The sequence below is a fragment of the Orbicella franksi genome, chromosome 11 (assembly GCF_964199315.1).
Source record: "Orbicella franksi chromosome 11, jaOrbFran1.1, whole genome shotgun sequence".
Classification (NCBI taxonomy): Eukaryota; Metazoa; Cnidaria; class Anthozoa; order Scleractinia; family Merulinidae; genus Orbicella; species Orbicella franksi.
Genome location: NC_138155.1, coordinates 4197121 through 4218319, shown reverse-complemented (window position 1 = coordinate 4218319; position 21199 = coordinate 4197121). Strand labels below are relative to the sequence as shown.

The following is a 21199-nucleotide window of genomic DNA, read 5'->3' as shown; positions in this document are numbered from 1 at the left end:
TCCTACCGTCCTTCCCGTAATGACAAACAATAGACTGCAAGGCTGATACTACGTGAAAGACGTTTCGAGAGACCAACATGACAAGAACCGATATTAAAAGCAGGATCGCAACAGTGGACGGCTGTTTCGTCCTTATTGGGACTCGTCAGCACTGTGTAGCGAAGATATGTAACACCAGCCCAAGAGCTAACGCACATAAATTGCTAAATGAACCGTTCACTACATCAAGTTCCGTACTTTGAATTCACTTGCGCCCCGAAACACGCGTTGCCACATTACGTGTTTCGAGGTCCAAGGAGACGTAGGATTTTATTAATTTATAATTTTAGATAGTGCAGGTCCACATCAGGACTTAGCGTCTTGCCAATTTTGATCTCCAACCTGCTTTATCAAATAAATTATGTATGTGTGTGTGTATGTAAGTGTCACGATTGGTGTCTCGAAAAGCAAAAAATAAATGTGGCTGGACAAGGGCAGCCTAAACATTTAACCGCATGGCCAGCATCATGCTTTAAAAACGCAGCCTTGCATTAGCCTTGCAGTCTATTCTTTGTCTTTGTACATTTTTTGGCTGATCAGACCTCCTGTAGATCCTACGTTGGCAGAGTTAATCGTATACGGTCCCTTGCAGTTTCTGGTCTTCCCATAATGCCTCATGGCATGAATAACCAAAACCAACAACAGGGTTCTCAAACGCTAATATTGGTTGTGCTCTTAAATTTTATCTGTCGTTGCTATATATCGCTGTGTCGCGGCGCTGACCCGACAATTTCGAAGTGCTGGCGCTATTAGTATATTTAGCATTAGAGGAGTAAGCTCACCCTTAGTAGCAATGTCTCCAAACTCATGGATATGGAAGCCGTGTAGCGTTTCAGGAGGAAGGCCTGAAATGTTTATATTCATGGTAGTAGAACCACCGATTGGCTGGGAAACAAAAACATCAAACAGCGCAGTTAAAAATCAGACCCAGTAATCGACTGGAGCTGTTGCAGATTTTAGTATGAAACAGATCCCACATTCTCAATCCAGAACAGAGGAGTTTCTTTACTAAGTAACGTGATGTGTCCTGACATGACTGAATATAGTAATTGCAGAGTTTTCTTCTTCTGCGCTTTTAAACTTTATTAAATAAGTATTCTTTGTTATACTTAGACATGCAGTTCCTCTTCAAGAGAGGAAAGAAGTAGCGAACCTCCACTCCTGTTCAAGCAAGACCAGTAGTGAACGGAAATGCCGACCGCTTTTCAAGTCGGGGATGCTCTTGGGAACACTTGAATTAAACCCGTATAGCTAAAGGACACCAATCTTTCCGCGGTTCGAGCTTTATTTGAACCCTTGTGCAAAAGATACCCCGCGGCTTTAAAACAGACATGACAGCGTTCTTTTGTTATATTTCTTCGAGTGCAACTCTAAAAGACACCTTGACGGCTAAAAATAGTGATGTTTCATCCTGATATGTGAAGCCAAAGTCGATGATTCATAACTCTAAGCGAGACGAAGAGCATTCCCGACCTTTTTCATTTGACTGAGAATTTCCCCGGGACTAAGATATCGACGACCGAAGGCTTTTAGATAGGATTGATAGCTCATGATCACTGAAGATTAAAATGCCAACAAATGCCTAACATCTTATTACCTGCCTCATTTCAACTGTTCCTTTTACGGGTGTCTCTGTACCCGGGGGTGGTGCAGCGTTACGGGTAATAGAACATGCAGCGGTTACTACAACTTCACCTGCAATTGCTGTAGAGAAATATTAAAAAATTGTTCTTTTTTTAATAACCTGTTTTAATGATGAAGTGATGGGTTGTAAAGGTCGCTAAGTAGAAGACGAGTTTAAGTTTGTGTTTGAGAACAGGTAGTGTTCATGAAACAGTACTCTCGGAGAAGATACCTTTCGATCTTTTAGTTTGTCGCTAGTTTTGGTTTTATAAAAATGTAGGAATGGGGACCAACAACCTGCAGTTGGATGTGAGCTGACATTTCCCTGCAAGTCCATTGTTTAGTACTAAAATAACTTTTAGGTCGTAGTCACAGCAAAATGGCCTTTCAGACATGTTCCTGTCGAGAAGGCCGGATATTCTCCGTTAATCTCTTAAATGAAACTACATGTGTATATTTCCTTCTTTTAAGTGTTGACATGTCAAAAACCTGATTTATTGGAAGATATAGATATAAACACTAAAAGATAGTTCAACTGTCTTATTAAGGTCTTTTGCACAATTCTTTTCGCTATATGTGTAAGTTAGCGAGTTACAACCAGTGCATTATTATATAGCAGCAACGCTATGAAATCAAAACTGGAGGAACTGACTTAATCCTTGAGGAAAAAATAATTATTTTCAATACAAGTGAACGATTGATAAGTCTGTAGCTGTAAAAGACGAAATCCGTGCTGATTAGAAATAACAAACGCAGAGAAGTACCTTTCAAAGCTTTCTTCGCATCAGTTGTCGCTAACATCGTCAATCCACACACAAAGAATAACATTGTGATATGCTTCTGAAAACAATTTAAAATGTTGAGAAAACCAGGACATTAGCAAGCAGATAATCTTCGATAAGGCTACCTTTTCTGCGACAGATTAAAAAAGAAGGTGTGGACTGGGTTTTGGAACCTCAGTTATCAGCTAACATTTCGGCTAACATTTTAAATTTTTGCTCATTTATTACTCAGTAAATTTTGCCGATCTCCATTATCAGTTAAAATTAATGTGTCAATTCTCAGCTGGCTGTTAAAACGTTGTCCAATTCTAAGCTACCAGTTCAAAATTAAAACCCATTTCCACCTAGACCCTCTTGAATTGGTGATGTGTGAACTCCAACAAAAAAAACAAACACACTAGAAACAAACAGTCCACTTCGGTTGATCAAGGCTCTATCCATATTAGGGATATTTTTGGCGGAAAGACGCAGAAAGATACTTTTGATTCTTTAAGAAAATTTTCGAGGTCATATACGAAGATTGCTCCAAGGCAGCTTAGCAGAAGACCCTGCTCTCTATACTTCTCTACAACACATGCTAGATAATTCCAATTAAAGATGGTCGACGTTTTAACTTTTTAAACATGTCTTTATGTTTTAAAGTTCTGAAACTTGTCGTTTTCAAGACATGTTTCAGATGCACTGTATCCACTCGAAACAAGTCTTCAACTAAACTGAACACAGTATAAAATAAATGAATAAGTATTTATTCTTTTACAAGATTTAGTCTACAGGCACACTGGTGCCACTCTTACAAAATTTTGGTAATAATTAGAATTTCAAACAGTTTTGTACGAAGGAAATAATGTTATGTTAAACAACGACAGGTTTCTTCCGCAGGTCGTAGTCAACAATTCCGTCACGGCTACAACAAGTCACTCAATAGTTGTCTAAACGTGTAAACACACAAGGCTTAACCTGTAAAAAAATGGTGTCGGTGATACATGAAGCGAAAACTCGGAATGTTTGAGTGCGCAATTCCAGTATATCCAGTTATTGTGACCTGTAAAAGAAAGCTGTTTGTGTATTCACACTTGATCCGAGAAACGCGTGTTCCCAAAATCTCAAGTTAAAAGGACGGTCTAAAAGAATCCTGTTTAATTGCAATAACGACCCATAAAATAATAAAGCATACAAAACGAATATATTCTTACCTTTTCAGTAAAACGCATAGTTCGAAGACTATTCTCCTTACATAGGGTTGGAAGATGATTTAACAGCAGCGCACTAAAGTTTAATTTGTTTGCGTTACTTGTTATTTTTTGTTGCACGTAAAACAGGTGATGAGTACAAAGACTTTGAATAGGCCTTTGCACGATCCGGTCACATGGTACAAAATCACGCATGCTGGGAAGCAAGTTGCACAGTGGGACTTCCAAAACAAAGGCAGGGCGAGGTGGACTGGTACGAGTTGCTTTGTTTTGGAAGTCTAACTGTGCAACTTGGTTTCAGCATGCGTGATTTTGTACCATGTGACCGGATCGTGCATAGGCCTATTGATTTGACTTGCGATGTGCTACAAATAGACCGAGTCCAACATAGGTTCGCAAAGCGTGCGAAGGCGATTCAGTACAACTTGTTCCTAAGAAAAGAAGTGGAAGTGAGAGTACAATTCTAGTTTTATTACCGGAAAAATAAATACTCTCACACTCAGAAAACTAGAGAATGGTCAAAAATTTATATTCATTTTACAGGGAGGATAACGAGAGTTGTACATTGAAGGATGCATAAACAATGGGATAAGGGAGTCCCTTATAAAACTACAATTCGGTTGTTCGTCAGGGACGTTCATCGGAAATTCCATGGCAAAAATGATCTTTTTAAAATTTTTCCAAGGCAATTTTATTATTTGTTTCTTGCTCAACTATGGCAATGACATGCTGAATTTGAGGAAAAGAAGCAGGCTGTTGTTTTTATTCAGGAAAAAACCTTTCTCCGCATGTAATAATAATATAATAATAGGGGTACCTTTCTTGGTGTTTTAAGCCTTGAGTCAACATTAAAAGAAGCACAACATCAAATTAATTGACGTTTCTTTATTCGTGCAACTCCATGGAGTTGTATCTTCAATAACCTCTTTCTTGAGAAGAGATTCGTTGTTGTACTAATTTTAGCCAGTTTTTAAGTTAATTGTTCTTTTGATGATCCACAAAAAATTTGGCTAATTTCGACATAGTAGAATTCTAACTTGGCCCTTACGCTTCAGGGAATAAAAAATCACATCCAAGTTGCGGGAAAAAAAAAAATTTTTTCTCTTTTGTCCCCTAAAATGAGAATTTTGATATGTCGAGATTGGTCTATTAATATTTTGTGGCTTAGATAAGAATTACAAGCCACAATGAGGAACAGAACACTTCATTTTTGAAAGGAAGGTTGAATCGATGATGACACCGCATCCCAAGCGAGCGCCCGCGTTGCCAGTTTTCAAGCTCTCGTTTCTCGCTGGTCCAGTGCCTCGACCCAGGTCATCTCGTTTCTGATGAATCTGGAATCAAAATTAAATTATTATGAATGCAAATCCTTCTCAACGAGGTAAGAAAATAACCCTTCTCCCGCCAATAGCTAAATCAAACATTCGATTCAGTTGGAAACTGGACACTTCTTCGTCAAGACTTAAAATGGTCTGTTAACCTAACGGTAATCATTATTTGTGCTTTTGAATCGAAATAGGCGAATTAAGGTTGTTTTCAAATCATCGTCCAAGTTACCGTCCAGGTCTTGCCTGAGTTGATGGTCACGTCCGTATCGAACAAACCGTGATCTGCACATCAAGAACGGAGCCAAATATATTTTTTAAAACTTTCCGGTTTGATTAAACTCGACTACGGATTGGAATAAGGAAATTATCACATAAAATTTGCGAGTTCGGGCAATCGGAAATCTGAACTAATTAGAAGTCCTTGGTGAATGTCCAGTTGAGTGGACTCAAGCGAGGATGAAGAGTAAATGAGTTAATTTTGTTCCATTTAGGAGTTATTCCGAACGTAATATATCCCTCTCAAGAAATCACAAAAGGGTCTAGAAACAGTTAATTAATCCTTTGAGGCGAATTTTATTCAGGTTGACAGACAAGCGGCTTAAATTTCACCCTCCACGAAAACATCCACGCAACGCGCATGGCAAGATACTCGTTATAGAACCGGGGTGTCATGTCTAAAAATAACTAGATAGGGATAACCTAAGGCAAAAGATTAACTCTATTATCCCTCATCTTATCTTTGTGCACTATAACGTGTAAATAAACAGCTTGCAAGTTCTGTTTCGGACGCCTTGTTCTTTCTGGTTTGATTTTCTGGCATGAACCCGTCTAGTGCTGCATACACATAAGCATAAGCTGCATAAGCCCTGACTCCTCCTCAGTCGCACTCATACAACCTGTGCTCCCACCTCGCCCCAGGCTGCGCGCTGTATGAAGTTGTATGAAGACCAGTGGTGACGAGTCAGGCGCAAGCTCCAACACTGTTTCTATAAGAAGATCGAGTCACCGAGGTTGTATGGTATGATGGCAATATGTTCATCCTAGCTTATAATTACCACAAAAGCTCTTCCAATAACTGTGTAAGGTCCGACCAGGGACACAAAGCGGTCCTCAATCTCTGCGTTAATCTCTCCATTTACGTCTGTTTCCAGGTTTCCTAAGTCTCCAACATGACTGCAATTGAAACATATCACTTTTCTTTACTAATTGCTATTCATTTCCTGGCCAGCTCCTAAATGTACGTCTAGATAGATTGATAATCAAAGGGAGATAACAATAAAGGAAAAAAGATGGTCACGTGAAACTTGCGTGACATACTTTAAAATAGTGTGACGTTGCGTTACATAGCTTCATTACCGTATCTTGTCCGTAGGCGCCCCATGGGTTTGATTAAACGGATTGTAATGACCTCCGGTACTCTGACACCCTGAAAGATAAAGTTGAAGCATGTCAGCTCTAAAATATAAAACAAAATCGATTTTTCTGGGCGCATAAACGGCCGGGCATATTACGCTGATGTACAAGTCAGATGCATGCAATATGAAGGGGTTAATTTGTCGTTAATTTGTCCATTTAACGTAAACGATTGCTCAGTTCATATTGAATATTCAAGCTGAAGATTAGAGAATTAATTCCATAGTGGCCTTAAGTGTTGGAAAAATGTATCAGGACAAATTCAAAATTCTGGAATTGGTTAAAGATTATTTCTTACCGTCGGTATAAATGTCTCCATACTGATGGATATGGAAGCCGTGCGGCGAGTAAGGAGTCAGACCCGAAATGTGTACCATCATCATAGTGATGTTTCCACATCCTACCCGCTGTTGAAAAACCAAGATGAATTATCAGATAAATGTAACTGTAAAACAACTGGGTACCATGTCTTAACCTCTTGACCTCCGTCCTCGATCGCTCGTTTGTGAGTGGTCGTCAAGGATTGAAAGAGTTTCTTCTTATGCGATCAAGCTAACTGATCAATTAGTATTCTTGTAAATTCGTAGTATGGAAGACATTTTACAGTAAAATGGGTACCAATCTTCCACATTTGGCTTTCGCCTCCATTAAATAGAATAGCGATTAGCGAAACCGAACCATGCTAAGAGGGCGATTTATGAGGCCTTGGGTTGGTCTAACTGACGGCTAAGAGCTGCTCAAATTTTAACTGTTGGCTGAGAAATGACGCCTTTTTTCACTAATAATAGCTAAGATCTGAGATCTGCAAAAATCGCTGATAATGCAGAAATCGCTGAAAAATTGACTGAGATGTGGGAAATAAGATAGAGGGCCCACAATGTTTCTGTCTCGTATTCTTCTTATCACAAGATAGACTGAAGGAAAAATAATTCGACAGAAACTAGATCACAGTCAATTGTTCATTATCTCGGCAGCACACCCTAGTAAAAAGGAGAGCTGCTTGGCTATAAAAATCCTCTACGCAAAGATAACAACCGTAACACTCGACGTTTCGGGACAAACATTTCACGATAATTTCAGAACACTATTGAAACTTATACTAATTATCCTGTTTAAGACAGAGAACTAACTGTCTGCTCATTCCGGACCCTGATGATGATTAAAAATTGCTGACCATGCACCCGTTTAACTTACTTGAATCATTTTGACGGTTCCCTTCACAGGTGTCGATGTGCCCGGAGGAGGGTTAGAGTTACGAGTGATGAAACTAAAAGCTGTCACGGTTTCATCTATATAAACAAAAAGGAATCCGATTTTAAATTAAGAGATTGTGCAATACCTACAAGGAGCTTGGTTACAAAATAAGTTCAAAATAACAAAAAATTAAAGGATAGGAATTGTCACTGACAATTCAAGTTGCTATAAAAACCAGGGTCTAAACAGGAATAAGACGTTTCCGCCAGGGTAGCGAGAGGACTATTAAATGGTCAGGGCCTCTGTCTTGCGCCGCGCAGCCTGCGGGTAAGCTCTCAGTCCCTTAGGGGTGCTGGCCTATGTGTAACCGTACTCATTCCTTGAGAAAAAACGGGAGGGGAAGGAGCTAAAGATGTTGTCTCCCTCCCGTTTTTCCTAGGGGGTGGGGGCGGAGGGTGGGAATAACAATTCATGTAGGCTGTGCAATCCTTGCAACGTCTCAGACTAGTTCCAGTCTCCCGCAGGGGTAAACACTGGAGTAGGAATGGGAACCAGCAACCCGCGAGTAAACAAGTATTAAATGAAAATTTCAGTAGGCGAAATAAATCTAGTTAAGTGAGAGGCATGTCGGTTTGGTGGAAAACAGAAATCTAAATCTGATTGCAGATGTCAGAGTTACAAGCAAATGACTGAATTTTCTTTATATTTTTTTTTGCGAAGCTTGTGCCATGGACTGATACAAGAGAGCACAGTCTCTTGACTGATATAAGCTCATTCCTCATACATATGACAAACTGACCTTTAAGACCTTCTTCAACAGGAATCCTCTCAGCAGCTGTTGCTAGCATCATCAACACCAAGGCAAACAACAGCATTTTGATATCTCCCTATAAAGATTGCAGAATTTTCAGAATTTTGACTGATTAAGAGACCTTGAGTCTCTCGGAATCTTAGACCATCTTAGCCTGAGGTCAAGATGGCTGGATATTGACCAAGATCGTTCTTTGAGACACAATCGATGTCCGTGAACATGCCAAAAAGGTCTAGGCCAATACCCAACCATCGTTACCGAAGAAAGAATTTATTATAATGTAGGCGCCAGAATTTGTGTCATAGCTTTGTTTTAGTGTCACGTTTTCGCTCAATTAGTTTCCTTAGTTTTGTGGCCTTTTGTACGTGCTATGTTCATTTGCATACACGTTCAGTTCGCGCGTAATTTTAACCAATTATTGGTTGAGGTTTTTGTGATGTCCGGAATAATCAAGGTCGAGGTAAGTGTTATCAGCCGAAGCCGAAGGCTAACCAAGGCCTTGATTATTTCAGATTTCACAAAAACCGAATCTAATAATTATTTTATTATACATAAAGAAAATAACGACAAAAAAAAAAAATATATATATATAAGCTTTATTTACCCTCGGCAATGTTTTTAGCACAAGTGCTAGTGGGGCCGAGCAAACAACTGAAACAAATAATTCAAACTGAACATAACATTGTTAAGAATCCCAACTGGCCGGAGGCAAACCAGTTGGCTATTTACAAGCGTGGCCGAGGATTTGAACTCGGGGCTACCGAGAAACAAATCCAGGTAGTGGCCGGAGCGGGACTCGAACCCGGGACCGCTGGATTGCGAGTCCGACACGCTGACCACTCGGCATTATCGCACCGAACACAGTTTATTTTCGACAAGCCATGTTCTTACTTCGCTGTCCGTGAACTTGACATTGCTCTTGGAAATCATGCATTGCGCGCGCAGCCTACAGATTATTCACTAATCTGCTAGCAGATTAGTGAATAATCTGTAGATTGCGCTTTTTCCCAGAATTAACTGTAGGCGTTTAGCCAATGAGAAGACATATGGTGACTACAATGTATAGTAAATTTAGTTAGTAGCGGTTTGAGTTTCTGTCTACGCCTTGTTTTGGAATTGCTCCAGTTTACAGTTCGTCTTTGGTTTTGGGGTTCGTAACAGTCGTCTTGTAAGTTTCCTCGTTTATATCGCTTTGCCGTTTTTCTGATGCGTTACGTTCGGTCGGTGTTAGTTATTTTGTGTTCATTATCGTGTTTGTAATTTTGTTATTTCAGTTATCGTGTTCAATATTCGTATTAAATGGAATTAAATTAAGCTATGGCAAGCTTTGGATGCGCGTGATTAGCGTGTGCGACAACAATATGGCATAAAGAAACCTATCCTCTGGCGGGAAATAATGGGTACTCCCGAGTCAACAAAATGGCGCCATCTTGCCAGCTGGCCAATCACTGCGCAGGGTCATGGAGAAACTGTGTTATCGATGAAGCCTGAGTTCAAGATGGCTAGATATTCGCCAAGCTTTTTTTCTTTAGAAGCAGTCGAGATGTCCATGATCACGCAAAAGGAACGAGACTAATATTAAACCATCTTGACCACACAAGCTTGGTCGTTATTAGGGGTGGCGAATGGTCATTAAAAAAGCATGGGTCTCGCACAATTTCCGTCGAATTTCACGAGTCTCGTAGTCTCAAGGTCGGGATCCACCACTGAGAAGTCAAAATGTCTCAGGCTCGCGAGGAAAAACGCTACTCTTGTCTTCACCATTTACCTCCTCTTTTATCGCTTAGCACATTCTCCCAAACGGGTAATACTTTAGATGAAACAAATCCTGTCTTGAAGATTTGAATTAATAGAAAGTAGAGATAAATCTGCCCGTTCCTGAAAGCGATGGCGTGTCAGATAACAGGTGAACCTTTCATTTGTTGTTTATTCTAGCTGCAGGCCCAACTGAAGGAAAACATGTCAACACATTATCAAAAGAATCAAACGTATCAGAATTTCCTCAGCTGTTGCGTGTTAAATGTGGCGAAAAGATGTGAATCGTTTATACAAACACGTGTGGGTAAATATTGAATCGAACAAAGCTATGTCTCAGATTTGTTCAAATACTGCCGACGCGTTCCCTACATACCATTCGCAACAAATAAACTGGAGTAGATGCCAAAGGTTGTGTTCTGGAGTTATCATGCTTTTAATCTCTCCAACTGAAACAAACACACTATTGAAAAAATGTTATTAATCTCTTGGAGTGCTTAACTATCAAAACTCTTATGTGATAAAACACGTTCAGAGATTAACAAATACCGTAAACCTTTTGTGGAAGATAGCCAACTAGCGATGAGAATATTTTTTTTTGTGCATGGCCATCCAAGTTCTGATCCAGAGTTAATTACTGTTTTAGTGGCAGTCGAGAAACAATTAGAAAGAACAAAATGCGAGCTTTTTTTTATTTCTTTCTTGCTATCATATTCCGCGCATATTTATGACTGCCCGCAATAATTATATCATTCCTCAATCTATGTTACACGCCCCCTTCTCAAACTATCTGTAACCCTCAAGACTCAGTTTGTGACAAGTATGTAGCAATAGAGGTTATCCTTCTACACGTATTTTCAGTGAACAAACCTCTTTAGCTTCGTGTGGTTGTTGCCGCATACGACACATGCGATTATTTGTTTCGATCGCAAACATTTATACGTGAAAATGAATGGCTTATGTGAAGATAGATAGCAAGGAACAATTCTTTGGCACCGATTAAAACGTACAACCCTGTTCCAGACCTTGTCCGATGCGACAATCTTTTAATTTTGCAAGAGTACAACACGAACTGTTTCATGCAATTCAACCTACAGCTTGCCTGTGAAGTTGTAGGTCTGATCTACAGAAAACAGTTCTTATCGAACACTTGTCGAATGAGGCAAAAGTGCAAACACTTTTTTTTTGTTCCTTAGCTAGAGTACGTGATTCAACTGGTGGGCAATTTAGATATGACGCGAAGCGATTTTTGCTAATTCCTTCAAATCAATACATTTCCGAGAGATCTGTTCCACTACATCAAAGAGATGAAAAGCAGACGCTAGAAATAATTGTTTTAGTTTTTTGAAATATTTTTGAGCAGACGCGTCACATGATAAGCTGTTAAACAAACAAGGGGTCCTCACGCTTCATGTATATTTCGTTTCGGAAGTTCTAACGCACGCAATGAGACTTGAGGGATGTTTGCTGCTTTAAAACTGTTTGTCTGCAGATAGAGTAGCCACGAATAACCTTTAAGCTCAAGTGTCCTATCCCATACATAGAACAATGGTAATTTGGTAGATTTGAATCGGGGGGGGGGGGAGGGCACTGCCATATATGGGCTATATGGGTATGTGCCGCTGTGAAGGGTGTGGTTTTCAAGCAGTTTACTCTAGGATAGGGTATATAAATCAGGGTGTTTGGGTCTAGAATACGGTATAATTTTTCACAAAACTGACTAGTTGGTTGAAGATTTTATCTAGACTAAGGAAACCAGGAATTGTCACTCAAAAATATAAAAAAATCAAATCGGCAAATTTAAATTTACGTAAATCAGCCTCAACAGTGTCGATAGATGGGGAGATTTTGGGAGTTTACTCTAGTATAGGGTAGCAAAATTCAGCTGAACTAGCTCTGGTATAGACTAAGGGTTCCAGGGTCCCAGCAGCATATCCCTACCCAGAAATTCCCAAAGTACCTCCCCCGGGATTTGAATGCGTTGACGAGTCTTTCAAGAACGGCATCAGTTCTAAAATGCTTTAAGTTGTGGCTGAAAAAGCGACGGTTTTAGTAAGTAACCAAAAGCCTGTTCATGACCTGTCTTTCCCTGCAGCTCACACTCAGAGATCATTAGATTTGTTTTGCGTATTCACCCTGTACGAATAGAATATTGTTTTGCGCGGGTGTTATGCAACAGTTGTCATGAACACAGACCACAGCTTCATATCTCTCTTTACCCCATAGACGAGTTTCTAAAATCTCACCTACACTTTAGAGAGAGATTCTGTTTCATGACGATAACAATTCAGGCGATAGAAAATGAATATATTCTTACCTTTGTAGTGAGACGTAAAGCTGATGTGACTCAGTCGGATAACTAACGAAGTGGCGCACAAAACATTGCTTGCTCTCTATTTGAATAAATTGGGTATGCATACATGTGCATATATAATAATGATTATTCCCGCTCTGAGACAAGCCTGAAGGGAATCATGGTAGTTGTATTCATTATCTTGGACTGGATGTAGGTAAAAAATTTCTACTTGGCTCCGAGGCTTGGAGAAATAAAAAATAGAAATTATTCATTCATCCCTCATCCTCGATGTGATTTCTTTTGTTTTATTCCCCTAAGCCTCGGTACTAAGTTAGAATTGTAATAAATCGAAATTGGCCTGATTAAGAATTTAACACAAACAACGGTGATAAACATTGTATTCCAATGCATTTTAATGCAGAACTTGACATTTCGTATTCTATTTGCATGTATTTGGTTTGATGAATACAACTACCATGATTCCCTGCACGCGCGACTCATAGAAGGAACTGGCCATTACGCAGGCCCAGGCCTTTACCGCCCTATTATACTTCGTCAATCAGATCAGCGCACCGTGACCTTGAAAATCCTTCCTCAAGAATATAATATATTATATTCTTGAGGAAGGACTTTCAAGGTCACGTATTATATACTTGACTGGCTTTCAAGTTCACGGCGCTCCTGAAATGGAACCGTTCCTGAAATGGAAGACATGCAATTCTAAACTGCGAGACAATCTGTTTCAGGAAACCCTTTTGATGAAGAGTTGTACTCAGACCGAAATCCCCAAAAAGCTAAACGCAATCCTAACCATGATAAGAAAAATCTAGGGATAACAGCGAGCCGATCCGGTAAAAACTATCATATAAGGCGCACTTTCCGAGAGTAAGCAAGCAGGTATGAATCACAAAAATTACTAGAGAACTAAGTCTTTTTGAAGCGCTCGGCAAGATAACAAATCCTTTTATAACAAAGTCCTCGAACAGTAAACATCAATTAATTGATAAGAACTTATATTTTCGATCAGTTTCATGTTAGCCTAAAATAGTTCTAATGTAAACATTATCTCATGGCGAATTTATGCCATTTAGGTTCTGCAGATATATTCTTGGACTGAATTACTCTAATCCTATTTCATTGTCGTCGATGCAATTTCATTTCAGAACCTAGAGTTTTCCTTTTTGGCCTAAATTGGTTCTTATATACGCAGTCAGCTCTACTGAGAATTTAATGCATACACCTTAAAAATCTGTAGAATATCGAATTTTTGTTTTTACCGGAATTTGAATCTTAAGGTATTAAAGGTGACATTTTGAGAAACATTTCTGCTACTGTAAGTTCAAAGCTCATTTTCTCAAAACGAGTTAGTTATTTTTGCCTTTGAGAAAAGATATTTTACGAAGGATTTGTCCAATTATGTTGAAGTTTTCAGGATTTGTTATTCTAAGTAAGTTTTGTGTTTTAAGCATAGAACTTTTCCGTCCAGTGCATTTTGTCGAAGTTATGCATTGAAACGTATGCTGGACTATGCTGGATTTTCTGTATCAGATTTGACTGGTCACCATTTCATGTGTTTTTAACTTCTTAAAAATCTCTACGCTTAAAGTAGTAAGCTATTTGTCTTCTTTTAAAAAATGTAAAAATTATTCATTTTGATCAGTTCTTGTAGGAGTCATCTTTTCTCAACTAAGCCCTGGCATTCCCTAACAGGTGGCAGATGTAATCAGCCAGTGTCAGGTTACAATACAGTTCTAAAGTACAAAAACAAATTTTCTTAATTTTTGGTCTTTAAGCTTTCTAAAAATGTCTACTTTGCCATGGTTTGGAATTAAATCTAAACCTTGAATAAAGTTAGAAAAAATGGGTGTTTTTGGGTTGACCCCCGCCTTAATTAATTGGCTGTTCAGAAGCTCTTAAATATGTTGTTTTTCTGATGATGTTTTTCTTAGTTGGAAAGGGTTCTTGAAAATCCTATACAGAATCCATTGCATTGTAGCGGAATTTTGTCTAATGTTTTTATAAGGTTTCCACATAATCTGTTCGCTTTTTTAGAAAGTCCTAAAAGAACATGCAAAATTATAGTTTCTTCAGTAAAACTAAAGTTCTGCGTCAAGTAGTAGATTTGTGTCTTGTATAATAGGTAAAAAATTACAGGTTAACTCTGAGACAGCCTGGTCTGATTGTTGTTCAGCCGAAGCAACAAAAATCTCTTCATTTTTACGCATGAAGTATCCAAGCCAAGGTCGACAAGAAGCCATGTGACTCTCCATGCTGTTCAAAATATAGGCTTTAAAAGGACCAAAAAAATATCATCTCACTTCGCACTCAGACTTCAAACTCGTTTTAATATACATCTAATATTTATTATGTATTCATTCATTCATTCATCCATTCATTCATGTATTTACTTTTCGATTACCCACAATACAATTGATTGTCTTTCAAAAGCGGGAAGAGCGACAGAACCCTTCCCTTTGAAACCATTTGGTGTCGAAGTTGCAAGTCATAAATCCTGCATCTTGATTGGCTAGTTGATGGGATCGAGGAAGATAACACCGCATCCCAATCGAGCGCCCGCGTTGCCAGTTCTCAGGCTCTCAGCTTTCGCTGGTCCAGTGCCTCGACCCAGGTCGTCCTCTTTCTGATGAATCTGGGAACAAAAATAATGAAGTCCTTATTCATGGCAGACGCCGTATTGGTTTTGAGGCACTGTACACCAGAAGTAAGACTCGAAACTAGTCGTGGTTTTGAGTTAACAAGTTACGCTATGTTTGCGGTAATTTTGGTCGGCATGTCGTTACCGTTATAGGTTTATTTCTTTCGGGATTTACATCAATAATTAACAGTGAAATATCTTTGCTACTTTCGGACGGTCAATACCTTTAGGGGACATGGGTTGAGTGGGCGCCAGTCCTTTTGAACTTTACAGTATAAAGTCTTTTTATTCTGCCATTATTCAAAACAAAGATCATAAAAAATAACTATATTGGTAACTTAACGGTAACTTTAACATTAAGGGAACTACGTCACGGTTTGCGCATGCACAGGCATACATCTTGAAAAGTTCAGCCTTAATGTTTTTCAAGTTCCTCATTTGTAATCCGCGTAAATCTTATCCATCCCTAACCATCCTTGTTCCTTTATGATTTATAATTAACTCTTTCGTGTTTTTCTCTCTTAGTAAACTACTATTTTCAGGTTTTCTCAAATTTAAAGCGAACTCAAAATATCGCCACTGAGTTCTTTTGAGTTGCGTGATCATTGTCCCTGCCATCTCACCACAAATGCTCTTCCAATGACTGAATAGGGCCCGACCAGAGAAATCAAATTGTCAATTAACACTATGTTGATTACTCCCAAGTAATCCGACATGAGATTTCCTAAGTCCCCAACATGGCTGTCAAAAGGAGAAAACAGAAATGTATCAGTTAACCTTACGACTATCTGAAGAGTCTCTTCCAGGTCAGCGGATGGGAGGAGTCAAGATGGTGCTCGTTTAACAAGCATTTTATGCAATCTGGTCCTCAGAGCCCGCGCATTTTTGGTCAGCAGCGGTCTTGGTGCTGACAAAAAGGATTGCGGCCTCTAGAAACGAGATAATAAAAGGTAAAGTCTGCATACGAGCCAAGTGCTTTAAGGAACGATATTAGTACATTACTCCACTAGCTACGCACCCATTTTTATGACATTGCCCCAGTAATTATGCTATTTTTAAAAAATTACGCTAAAAATGCTTAGTAGAACAAAAGCATATGCTAATTTATTATATGGCTCGTGTTTGTAGCCGATATAAAGAGCGTTCTGATTGGCTAATTCTAGGGCATTATTCTCCCGTGATGCTCACGGGTCGATTACTGGCCTGCAAAAGCAAAGCAAAAAGCCATATAATAAACAACTTATTAACCTCGAACAGTAGGTCTTTACGGGAAAATCTCAAACCTCGGCCTTGCTGCGTTGACTGAGTGATAGCGAGGTCAATACCTCAAGGTCTCAGTCTGAGATTTTCCCGCGAGGACCTCATTCTCGGTTAATAAGTTGTTATTAAAATTGGTTTCTTTAAATTTCATACATGTTTAAAAAATACAACATGCATTGATTGAAGGAAATATGACTGTTAAAATTGTGACAGCAATGCTATGCCAAATGTGGTGTTAGTACAATCTCTTAGGCAAAGCCTACCCCCGGGGTCAGTGCTCCATTGCAAGAAGCCGGAGTATTGCTATTTTCCCAGGATGGTACTCCGACGTATCTATCGAAGACTACCCTCTTGCCCCTCAACATTTTTTCAGGTTGGCCTCACTGTACAGTTCATTCGGGCTAATTTACTCGGGTCGAGAGGGTGGGGGTGGGTTAGGAACCTGCTCTCATCCTGGGTGGAGAGAGGCACCGTGAGAGGACCATGATCACAGTCAGCTCTCGAATGCGACACAAGAGATGATAGAAAGATCTCAAATATTTGACCAAAGGGAAAGAATGACATTTAGTCATAAACAGGAACATCGGACCAAAAAGAACAATTAAGGCTTCCGTGACGTTGTCTGACGTAACTGCAGGTGCGCTACCGTATTTGGTCTTGAGGTCCACCATGGGTCTTTTTAAATGGATTGTAATGACCTCCAGTACTTTGACACCCTGAAAGATAATTCGCGGCGTTTTCATCAGATGGTTATTTACCACATGGTCGGGACCCAGGGGCCCGTCTCTCGAAAGCCCCGGAAACTTTTCGGGCCCGCAAAGTCATTTTTAGATCATCTGTATCTAAAAAGCGAGAGGTGTATACGCCTGAAACTCCTTGTATGAAGGGAACCTCTGTACATATTAAGGATATATATGTATAAAACAGCTCTGTAATGATAAGGTTTGAGGTTTTGCCACGGCTTTCCGGGTGCGAAAACTTTTGGGAACCTTCGAGAAACGGGCGCCAGGCTGGGAGTCCATCATTTTCATTCTAGTTTGAACACCGACTGAAGGTCGAGGATGCTCGTTGTCTCGCTTAGGGATCGGATACGTGTAAATCCAGATTCTGGTCTCACTTAGGGTGTTTATGACGAAACGCCACTATTTTTAGCTGTCAAGTTATCTTTTAGGGTTGCACTCGAAAAAATAATAAAAAAAACGCTGTTTGTCCGTTTCAAAGTCATATCTTGTAGGGATAAAATAAAGCTAGAACCACGCCTAGATTGATCTTTCGAGCGTTTTTTATTTTTCCAATGCAACATATATTTCTCTTCTCTTTTTTTTTATAATACTGATGTAGATTTATTCTGTAAATCCCCAAGGAAGATGGGATCAAGGTTGCACTCATTTGCCCATATAACTCCACTCTTACCGTCAGTGACAGTGTCATTTCCCTCATGGATATGGAAACCATGTGTGGAACAGGGAGGAAGACCCGAAATATAGACAGACATGCAAGTAGGGCCACCAAATTGCTGAAAAAATAAACGGTGAAAATGTACTTAAGTCATTCACAGTAGAACCCAGCTGAAAACGCCAAAACGGGGAAAGATTCGAGTTAGTTGGCGCGCGGGATTGTTGTTGAATTTCAAGCTTCTGTTGATGATTAATAAGGTAAATTATTTTTCGTTTTCGTTCATACACAATCATAAGTCATTGTTGTACATGCAATTACAAAACTGATGAATTTCAGCAAAAGTTAACGAGTTCCCATAACCTGCTACAGTAATTAATGATTTCAATGCGAGTGCAATCAAGGATCTACACTACGACTGATATTTGAGAGCCTTTTGGAGGCGCAATTTCAAAGAATTTTCAAATATCATTATTAACGTTAATCCTTAATAGCTCTACACTTAAGATATTGTACTGCACTGCAAATTGAAAATCAACGGTAAAATTGCCTGCTCTCAGCCAATCACAACTGTAGTAATTTTCAGCGATCAGTGGCTACACAAATTTATATTGACCAGCGCTTCGCGATCGACTGGCAGTTAGTGGAAAGACCGCTGGTTTAGATAAATGATCTGGGTAGGATTGGTCTTAACCTCGTTCCCATAGTCTTTCCAAGATGGCAGACCATGAGAACGAGGTAGGATTGACTGCTCCAGTCATCTCACCGATTGCGTCATTTTAACTTTTCCTACGACTGGAGTGTCCGTGCCGGCAGGAGGAGCAGCATTACGGGTGATATAACTTACAGCTGTTACTACACATCCATCTGAAAAGAACATAACTAAGGTTCAACTTCAAATAAGTTATTTTACTGATAAAATCATAGGTTATGAGACTATTTAACAATTAGATCATGAGCGTAGAAATCGAGAGCGAATATGCTACAGCAGGTACCCTTTCCAACATACGTAAAACATATAAAAAAATGTACCCCTTTACTACACGATACCAAGAGACTTTGATCTGATCATCGTTTCCTGATGATACATATGCTTAAAGACAGAATACAATCCCCTATGCTAGGTTACTAGTAAAGCAGAAAAAGTTATAAATATTGTAGCCAAATTTCTGCAAGGAAGCTCTCTTCAGCATTTGTAACCTTTTTCTAGTACTTTGATTCACTGTAGTTAAATAAAAGAAAATAATTCAAAGTTTACCTTTGTCACTCTTTCAAGTGCTCATTTTTTTTTAGTCTAGCCTGCCGCATACTATCTGGGTGGAGAGGTCATCCACTGCGAATGGACTCTGCGCTCAAGATAGCCCGCTTTTCGAGTATTTCCCACCCTCCACTCCCAGGGGAAATAATAAAGCCAACTGCTAGTTGAAATCTATACATAGATAATTTGGTTTTATCAACTGGGTTGATAATGTGAATTGGCCACCGTAAAGAGATTCCAAAGCTGACGTGTCGAACGTTAGCCCTTCGTCGGAGCGAATCCCGAAGGGCTAACGCTCGAAACGTCAGCTTTCGAATCTCTTTACGGTGGCCAATTCACATTATCAACCCAGTTGATAAAACCAAATTATCTTGTTATACTCCCCGCCGACGCAGCACCACAGTTTCTTTAGAAACTTACCCCCTCTATTCATTTGAAATCCCTACATGACAACTACCTTTCAGCGGATCACAGATCTTTGAAGAAGCTGTTGCAAGCATCACCAATCCCAAGGCAAGGAGCAGCATTGCGTTGTCTGTTACAAATATGGTAGAACTTGCAATGATGAAAAAATGCGTCAAGAGGTCAGGAAGGAAATATTTTTGGAACTTTGTATGGTCATCAATAATCACCAAGATTAAAACATCATTAACTCTCGCTCGTAACCTGATAGAAGAAACACTTCTTGTTAAAGGGACACAGTCAGCTTTGGGACCGCGCTGACCTGGACATTAGTTTTCTCACTTTGAAAAAAGTCCACCTCAACCTTAAATCAAAGTACAACTAGAAGTCCGCCTCAATCTTCGCAGTGTTTTGCTTGATTTTCAATCGTTTACTGAAAAGCCTGTTTTTGAGTGTGCATTTGCTCATCCTATGATATTATTTTTATCATATTTGGTTAAAAGCGGTATGGATTACGTTTCTGTCATATGCAAATTAGCTATGAAATGGTATCTAATGCCCATGTGTTCCAGCTGACTGTGTCCCTTTAAAGTACAAGTACATAAGTACTTTAATGAATATTCATAATGTTTACATGCAGCACCTATCAAAGCAATTAAAAAAAAAAAAAACATCAAGAGCTCAGTACCAAAACGCAATTAACTCCGTCGGTGAGTAACTATAGTTGCTTTCCCCTCTTGGGCACCAAGGCCCCGCCAAATCGCGCGTTCTTCAGCCCACCGGTTCAGTTAAACACCAGACTCTGGGAGTTGTCTGTATTCTTGGTGTTCAATTTAAACAACTTGGACAGCTGTATTAATATAGTCATAACTATCTCTGATAGCCACATAGAAAGCAATCGAAAGTATAAATAAAAGTTTTGCCGCAGCCGTGTGGCGTACCAGATGCGGCGCCAAAAAACTTTAGTACACGGACCGAAAGAAAGTTTGTGATAAGCATTGCCTAATTTGAAGTTGAAGGTCTTTATTTTAAACTGGCAGCATTCCTTCTCATAATTGTAAATTCTATAAAAATTTCGACAAAAGCGACGAAAACTAGAGGCTAAATTTCAATGTTATATTTAAATTTCGAGCTGAACAGCAAGCTTGCAACACAGCTCGGGGGTTTTGGCTCACGAGTGCTTTGTTTCGCGACCGAAAATGACGGAGCCACGAGGAGATTTTTCAACTTGATTATTCCCCATTGTCCTTGCGGCTACACAGTTACCCCGCCGCTGAAACAAAGCACTCGTAGACGAAATCCCACCAGCTATCCAGCTATTGACCAGATCTAAACTAGTCAAACAAGGGTTCTTCTTTTCTTCGCTCAAATCCTCTTTTGCAAGAACGCACTTGTAAATTTGAGAGCGCCAACAGTTGGCGTATAAAAAGCTAAATATGTTCATCGCAATTCCTTATAGCTGGGTACGAGTTCAAAAGACCTCACTCAGTTCAAATGAGAAAGCAGTTCCGTTTTGCCAATATAACAATTTAAAGTAATGGAAGTTGAAAACGAATTATGCGAGTCTTACCTTGACGGCGAAATAGACCAAAGAAAAGACTTAAGTCTGTCTGTACGTGTTGGTTTTATGACACATATGACCCGATATGTACAAAAGATTTGAATTAATTCAGTGAGGGTGCATTTAACGTAAACCCCTGGCATGTTTCCAGGTGAATCCAATGTCTGGTTCACTCAGGGTGGCCGCTCATAAACTGCAGGTTCCCCTAGAACATTACTGAATTCATTAAACGTAGC

General features: G+C 39.5%; 3 protein-coding genes across 3 annotated transcripts in view; all 3 read right to left on the bottom strand.

Annotated features, from left to right (window-relative positions):
• Positions 1-3037, bottom strand: part of LOC145460483 (uncharacterized) — a 35280-nt gene extending 32243 nt beyond the window's left edge. Inside the window, exons 1-3 of the mRNA XM_081445317.1 lie at positions 2427-3037; positions 1637-1743; positions 822-924 (exon numbers count right to left, since the gene is read on the bottom strand). Coding sequence (XP_081301443.1) covers positions 822-924; positions 1637-1743; positions 2427-2490 — 274 coding nt within the window. The 5' untranslated portion in view covers positions 2491-3037. The remainder of the gene's footprint in view (positions 1-821; positions 925-1636; positions 1744-2426) is intronic.
• A 1467-nt stretch (positions 3038-4504) lies between these two features.
• Positions 4505-12550, bottom strand: LOC145460482 (superoxide dismutase [Cu-Zn]-like). Its single transcript, XM_081445316.1, has 7 exons — positions 12453-12550; positions 8369-8456; positions 7570-7664; positions 6674-6782; positions 6319-6388; positions 6018-6135; positions 4505-4968 (listed from the first exon to the last, which is right to left on the bottom strand). The coding sequence occupies exons 2-7, from the start codon at positions 8442-8444 to the stop codon at positions 4810-4812; spliced, it is 627 nt and encodes a 208-aa protein (XP_081301442.1). The 5' UTR covers positions 8445-8456; positions 12453-12550; the 3' UTR covers positions 4505-4809.
• A 2345-nt stretch (positions 12551-14895) lies between these two features.
• Positions 14896-19529, bottom strand: LOC145502909 (uncharacterized). Its single transcript, XM_081482310.1, has 6 exons — positions 19458-19529; positions 18501-18609; positions 17761-17858; positions 16994-17063; positions 15711-15828; positions 14896-15081 (listed from the first exon to the last, which is right to left on the bottom strand). Exons 1-6 carry the CDS (start codon positions 19525-19527, stop codon positions 14959-14961), a joined length of 588 nt encoding a protein of 195 aa, XP_081338436.1. The 5' UTR covers positions 19528-19529; the 3' UTR covers positions 14896-14958.
• Between the last annotated feature and the right edge of the window lie 1670 nt (positions 19530-21199).